General features: G+C 34.1%; 1 protein-coding gene across 1 annotated transcript; it reads right to left on the bottom strand.

The window, feature by feature from the left end:
* LOC107644883 lies at window positions 3,020–4,280 on the bottom strand. Its single transcript, XM_016348833.2, has one exon. It carries the CDS (start codon window positions 4,162–4,164, stop codon window positions 3,403–3,405), a length of 762 nt encoding a protein of 253 aa, XP_016204319.1. The 5' UTR covers window positions 4,165–4,280; the 3' UTR covers window positions 3,020–3,402.

Raw genomic sequence — 7,185 nt, forward strand, 5'->3', positions numbered from 1 at the left:
ATAATTAAATTTGAGGATAATTTACGCAAATAAAATAATTGAGAAGAAACTTTAACATATTATAATATTACAAAACAGCAGACGCAATTACAACTTTTTAATTTGTATGTAAATTGTTATACCCTATCGCGGTTTACGTTCAGAGGCTGAAACAACATAAACGGCTACACCCTATAGCGGTTTATAAAGAGATAAGCTGCAAGCGTAATCCGCGAGACCCTGTAGGGTTTATGAAGGGCGTGACAGCTTCGAAAATGCCTATATATACCCAACCATTTGTGTAGTATGTCATTTTCATTGAAAACTTTAGAATGGAGAGTGAGAAGAGCTTTTTAGTGTTAGTGCATTGCTCTGGAAAAATAAAAAATAGTAAAAGTCACGGTGTAAAGTTTACCGATAAAGAATTACTGAGTGTCTTTATCATGTCATCTAATACACCGTTAGATCTGAAAACCAGTATATTGCAGAAGTTGGGCGTGTACGGCATAAAGTCGGTGAAGAAACTGTTCTACAAGATTTCTATTGCGGTTGTGTCAACCGGCGTGAAATATGAAACATTTGTTATAGGATCCGATGAAGATATGCAGGTGTTATTTCATTGTCGCCGGAGTTTTTCGGTGAGGATACACGAGTTGTTTGCGAAGTTGGAACATGGCATCGATAGTTCTGAGGTATCGACGCCGAATCCTTAGTCGACTACGATGGGTGGTGCTTCTACCTCGATGCCTGTCGTTGCACCTAATTGTTTGTTGGCTAATCGTTCGGCTGGTGTAGTTGGGGTAGTTATTTCAGCCCGTCCAAGTCCAGATGTTGGGAATGAGGGGGAATCGGATTGGGTTGAAAATGCGATGTGAGAGAATGATTCGGATGAAGAGCCTGCTGACATTGGTGGGGACAGTGACAATGAGATTCCGACAAACCCAGCAACAGATCAGGTGCCGTCAAGTTCCGGCACACATCAGCATCCTCCACACTTCTCTACTCTGAACTTAGAAGCCATCAGCCAACCGCCGGACATAGTTCCAACCTTTGGGGTCAAGGATTGCATGAGGGAAATGCTGCAGTTGAATTTCAAGTTGGCCAATCTTTCCAAAGTAAGGAGGAAACTGTTCTGAGTGCAAAGGACTACAGCATTCGCCGTGGTGTCGAATACAGGGTGATGGAGTCAAATCATCTTAAGTATCATGGGAGGTGCAAGGAGTTTGGTAAAGGTTGGACATGGATGATTCGCATCAGCCTTTAGCAGCGAAAGAGTACCTGGGAAGTTCGACGGTACAACGGACTGCACACATGCTTGGCTACATCGATATCCAGTGACCTCCGATAGCTTGATTATCATGTCATCTGTGCGAAGATCTTTCCTCTGGTTCGAGCCGATGCGGCGGTATCGATAAAGGTGCTGCAAGAAGCTACCAAAGCAACGCACGGGTTCAAGCCAAGTTACAGGAAGGCCTGGTTGGCAAAACAGAAGGTAGTAGCACAGATCTACGGCAAGTCTCGCCACAAATAGCAACCAACGAATGTGGACCCGATTCCCACTCTTGTCCCCAAACAGCTGAGTCGACAGAAGCATCATAATATATGCACATGCATATATTTGCACGGTCTCCTCAGAAGCATCAACGGGTAATACCTTGAACTTCTCATGGAACCATGTGAAGTGGATCATGTACTACTTCACTTTCTCCGGTAGCGGAAGCTCACCAAATAACTCTTGGAACCACTCCCACGCCGGTCTGCCCCCCTCGATATTGAGGTGGAAGTCAGTCAGGCGCCCAGAAATAGGTTGTCCATCCACGGGCAGTCCCAACTGATATGCCACATCTTGGAGCGTGATAGTGCACTACTGCACTCTCTGAACGGCATATGAAAAGTGTGGGTCTCTGGCCGCCACCTCTCAATAAATGCGCTGACTAGAGGCTTATCCAACCAGAATCAATGCGCGTTCAGCCTGTCCAAGTGGTACAACCCAGCCCTCTCCAAATAGGGTTTGATCCTATCATATAACGGCATATTCTGTTGTCTGCGAACGTTATAAACACATCGATTTGGCTGCATATTGTGACAAAAATAATGAACACCTCATTAAATTCTAACAATGTTATTATGTAAATGTAAAATATATTAAAGTTTTTTTTATGTAATAATATGGATAAAAATTAATTAAAAAATAATAAAAAGAAACAACTTATATTTTAAATTTACATAATAACTATCACTATATACTATTAAATTTTACTTTATACAATACAACTATTGTAATAATATATGCGTTTTAAAATTTGTTGGGGGTTAAGGTCGCTACTTGTCCCCCTCCACCCCTTGAGTCCATTCCAGCTAACAACCAGCCAAATTCTACATTTCACCTTCTAATATTTATTTTTACATATATAACTTTAATATCTACATTTATTTTTAAATTTTAAATTTTAATTTTCAAATCCTAAACTAAACTAAGGTTCTGTTTTTCTAATTAATCTATAAGTTCATTAATACTAAATAAATATACGAATATTATCCAAACAAAAGAGGATAAAGAAACTTACATCTTCATTAATATCGCCGGCTACGTGAGCAATGCCGTTGAGCCGGTACAAGCGTCTTTCATTTGCCATGGTTCCGCTGGCAAAAATTGCTCCAAAAAAACTCAAACAAAACCCAACTTTTTCTCTCTAACTCCTCTCTACTTTCTCTCTCTATCTCACTAAAATTTTCACAAATAAAATTAAAATTTGCTACAGCTTCATGCAATTTATATAATGAGCCCCTTCCTTCATAATCTGCTACAGAGTATTGCAGATTACCATACCGCTACAAAGTGTAGCAGTTTATGCTCTTAGTGTAAACCGCGATTAGCCGCGACAGAATGTAGTGGTTTACATATAAATTAAAAAGTTGCAAATGCATCTGGTAATTTGTAAAGTTGTAATTGCGTAAGCTTTCTTTCCAATGGTTTTATTTGCGTAAATGGTCCTAAATTTGAAATTAAACAGTAATTCAAGATTCAACTCAACAAACATCAAGAAAAATAGTTTTTCCATTGGCTACACAACAATTAGCTCAGAAAACAACACAACAGCAGTAACATTGAGACAGTTTTCAATTCACAACAGGGTGAGAGGTGTAAAATAAAATTATCCAACTAAAATTGAGTGTTGAACAAAATCCTAAATTAAAAATTTAACACCAATATACTGCTGTTCCTGTTCCTGTAATCATACCAAAACCACAAAACTTACTAGACTAAGAAGGCAACTACTACTAATGTTTCAACACAACTATGCCCCAAAGGCAACTTATATTCGCAAATCAATAAATCTGCTTTTCCAACCAAACCAAAAATCAACAATTTAAGCTCTGCAATCCATGCCTTAAGAAAATTATAAAGAAATTCAGTCACGGTCAAGTATATAACTCAGACTCAACCCCACGCGCCTTTTTTCTCCCGAACCTCATGACCTGACTACCAAACCTCAAACCGTCGCAACCGCGCAGCACTCCGTTCCGAAGCAAGGGCTCAATCAACGCCATGACGCTCCGATCAAACTCAGGCCAGGAAACACACAAACTCGCCCTGAGGTTCAACAGCTGGCACCTGGCCAAGAACGCAGCGGCAAGCCCATCCACAACGCTTCCAGAAGGGTAGTATTCAACTCCTTCTAGAATCTTCTCCCCTTCGGCGGCCTTCCGCTCGGCGGAGGTGTCAAGCTTGAAGACGACCGCCTCATCAGACGGCAGACGGCCGCGATAATTTGACGGAGAAAGGGAATCAAAGATGAGGACTGAATCGGGGCGGATTTGGTGGCCAATTAGGGTTTTAGCGATGGCGTGGGAGTGGTGTGAGGGGATTGAAGAGGGAACAGAGAGAAGGAAGGAATTGGGAGTGAGGGGAGAGAGAGTGATGGGGTTGGTGTTGGGAAGTGTAAGGGATGCGAGGAGGGGAACGGAGGGAGGGACAAGGTGGGGGTGGAAGAGAGAGAGGGAAATGGGAGAGAGAGCTATGATGAGGAGTTTGGGGGTTAGGGGTTGTTGTTGGTGTTGTTGGTGTTGGGGGAAGTGGAGGGAGGGAAAAGGGGTAACGGGTGGAGATGGGGGTGTGAAGGTGTTGAGATCTTCCTCTAAGAATCTTGAAGGAGGGGGTGCTTCTGTTATTACGTCCTCCATTTTCCTGGTTTCACTGCCTTGCCTTTTGTTTTTGGAGGCAGATATGTGGGATGTGCACTGGGATGTCCTCCACTTAGTTGCTCTTGGGCAAGCAGAACATGGTTTGGGAAAATAATTTATATTTTTTATTTTTTATTTTAACAGCTTATGAAAATTGTATTTTAAAGGATAATCTTTTAAAAACTCACGGCACCTATATTTACACTTTGTTTGGATGAAAAATGAAAAATAAAAAAAAATTAAAAAAAAAGTTGATTTTTTTTATATTATTTAAATAAAAAAAAAATTAATAAAAAAAAATAATAAAAAATTATAATTAAGTAAAATTATATTAATATTCTTCATTTTTCTTTTACTTTTTTTAACACTATGAATAAATTAGTAATTTGACTTTTATTTTAAAATTATCATCCATTTTCATTGCAAATTTGAGAGAAAAACTTAGAAGTGGGTTCCACGCCACTATTTTTTCTTTCGTTCTAATTTCCATTGTCATCCAATCAATAAAAAATGAACTTTTTCATCTGTTTTCCTTCCTTGCATTTTCCTTCCTTACATTTTCTATTGATACAAACAAACAGTACCTTAATAAAATCAAAATAAAAATAAATTTTAATAAATACAAGCATTGCAATTATATTTATTTAATAAAATATTTTTTAAAATAAAAAAATAATCATAATAGACATATTTATAATAAAAAATATTTTTTTCAAACTTTAAAATTTTATATAATATAAATATTAAAAAATTATTCTATAAGCTCATATAAGAATTGAAAGATTAAAAAAAAATTATTAATTTTTATGTCAAATATATCTAAATACTTATTATGTGTTATTAAATAATGAACTTTATAAAACATTATTATTATTTAATAATACTAATAAACATAAAACATTATTCTACTCTAGTAAGCCAACAATAACATAATGTTTATCTTGTATTTGATTTCTTTAGTATTTTTGTTTTTCAAAAAAAAGAAGCACAAAAAAAAATATAAATAGAAGAAGTTCATACCTAGTGTTTGTCTGGGTGATGTGGGTGGAATTTGTGAAGATTAGATTGAGAAATTAAAAATATATGATGTGTGAAGTGCATGAAATTTGTGAAGATTATGATGAAAAATTAGAAATATACGAAGATTTTGAAAGTGTGTGTGGATAAATAAATGAAATTTGGTGTTGATAATTAATAAAGATAATTTTAGATAATAATTATTATTATATAGGATTATATTAGACTTTTAAATTTTGATAAGTACAAACCAAATTTAAAAGATTTTTTTATGAGCTTTCAAAAGTATATCTAACTTTTAAATTTGCTACAAACATAAAATGAGTTGTTTAGACTTTTCTCTACGAATAATTTTACCAAACCAAGTTATATACCATTCATCTTTGAAGCCAATATTTATTATAGTAAAAAAAGTATTGTAATCTACATAAGTAGGAGATTTTAGTGAAATGAAACTATATGGAAGTTGTATTCCTATTACAATTTACAAATATATATAATGACTATTTTACAAAAATTTATTTGCTATTCAGCTCATAATGCTGTGTGACAAGGTTCAATTTGTCTTTAAGTCTGTTTAAACTATGCTTTTCAACAAATGCATAAGGAGTAAGAGATTTTTTTTTTTTTCTCCTGCAATCTAGCCTCACACACCTTCAAATGATGATTATGTCCCCTCACTTTGAACAGAGATTTAGAAAGAAAATATTATTCCCATCTTAGTCAAATTAAAGACCTAAGCTCAAAATATATCATTATCATGGACTTAAGCTGAAGTAACTAGAGAATTATTTGAAAACATTGAAAATATACAGTGATTTTCATGCCATTTTCTACTAGTGGTTGCTGCTGCTTAGCCTTCTATTTCTCATTTGAATAAGTATCCACTAATCTTGTTGGAGTATGGCTTTGTGGAGTGAAATTTTGCTCAAAAGAATCCATGGCAATGTAGTGTTCCTTCTGTCAAGCAATGGTGCTAAAATGCGTCAATTAGTTTTTGTTTGTCTTGACTCTTGAGTAATTATTAGTTTTTTGAGTAAACAGTTAAATTAATTTTTAAAAAATTTCTTATTTTTTAAATTAATCATCAAAAGATTTTTTTAATTAAATTCGTTCTTTAAATATTTTAAATGAGTCATTTTAGTCTTTTTGTCACTTTTGTTACTAACAGTGTCAAAACTTATTGATTGGTACGTTAAGTGACACTATAACACACATAATCATCTTAAGCAGTTAACAGGATCATTTTAAAAAATTAGATCAAATCAATCCCAAATTGAAAAATTCAAATGTCTCAAATTTTGTAAAATCACTTAATATGTTACATCAATAAATTTTGATACTGTCAATAAAAAAAATAAAACAAATAATATGAATACTTTAATATTTTTAAAAGACAAATTTAATTAAAAAAATTTTAAAAATTAATTTAAAAAACAAGTGAGTTTTCATCTAAAATTTGACTATTTTTCCTTAGTTTTTTGCTTCTAAGATTTGGAGATATTTTGGTTGATTGTGTGACCACAGTATGAAAGAAAGATGTGACACAAGATATATTATTTAAATTGTGGTAGCTAATTTTATTATAAATTTATTTTTAAATTGCATTACATACTAATGAATTTTTATTGATTAATGATTATTTAAATTATATTTTTAAAAAATTATTAATTATTAATTGCAGTTGTTTAAAGTTAAGGGTAATTGGTTAGGAATTATTTACCTATATTCTCTTTAAGCAGTAAACCAATACCGGCCTGCCTTTATGGGCTTTGACCTCAATTAATGAGAAGTTTTTGGATTTTTACTTTTATTGATGATCTAACCCAAAAAAAAAAATGAGGCTTTACATTTTACAAAATGAATGTTGGTGAGGCTTTTACAGAATGAATGTTGGTATGAATATGATTTTGCAGGATTAGTTTTGAATAAAATGAAATTGGTGTTAATGTACTTTGTATTTGTATATTTTTTTTTTGTTAGATATGATTATGAAAAAATGAA

The sequence above is a fragment of the Arachis ipaensis genome, chromosome B05, assembly GCF_000816755.2.
Source record: "Arachis ipaensis cultivar K30076 chromosome B05, Araip1.1, whole genome shotgun sequence".
Classification (NCBI taxonomy): Eukaryota; Viridiplantae; Streptophyta; class Magnoliopsida; order Fabales; family Fabaceae; genus Arachis; species Arachis ipaensis.

Excerpts from the sequence above, each read along its gene's own strand:
- LOC107644883 (XM_016348833.2), bottom strand. The coding sequence starts at position 4,164 with ATGGAGGACGTAATAACAGAAGCACCCCCTCCTTCAAGATTCTTAGAG.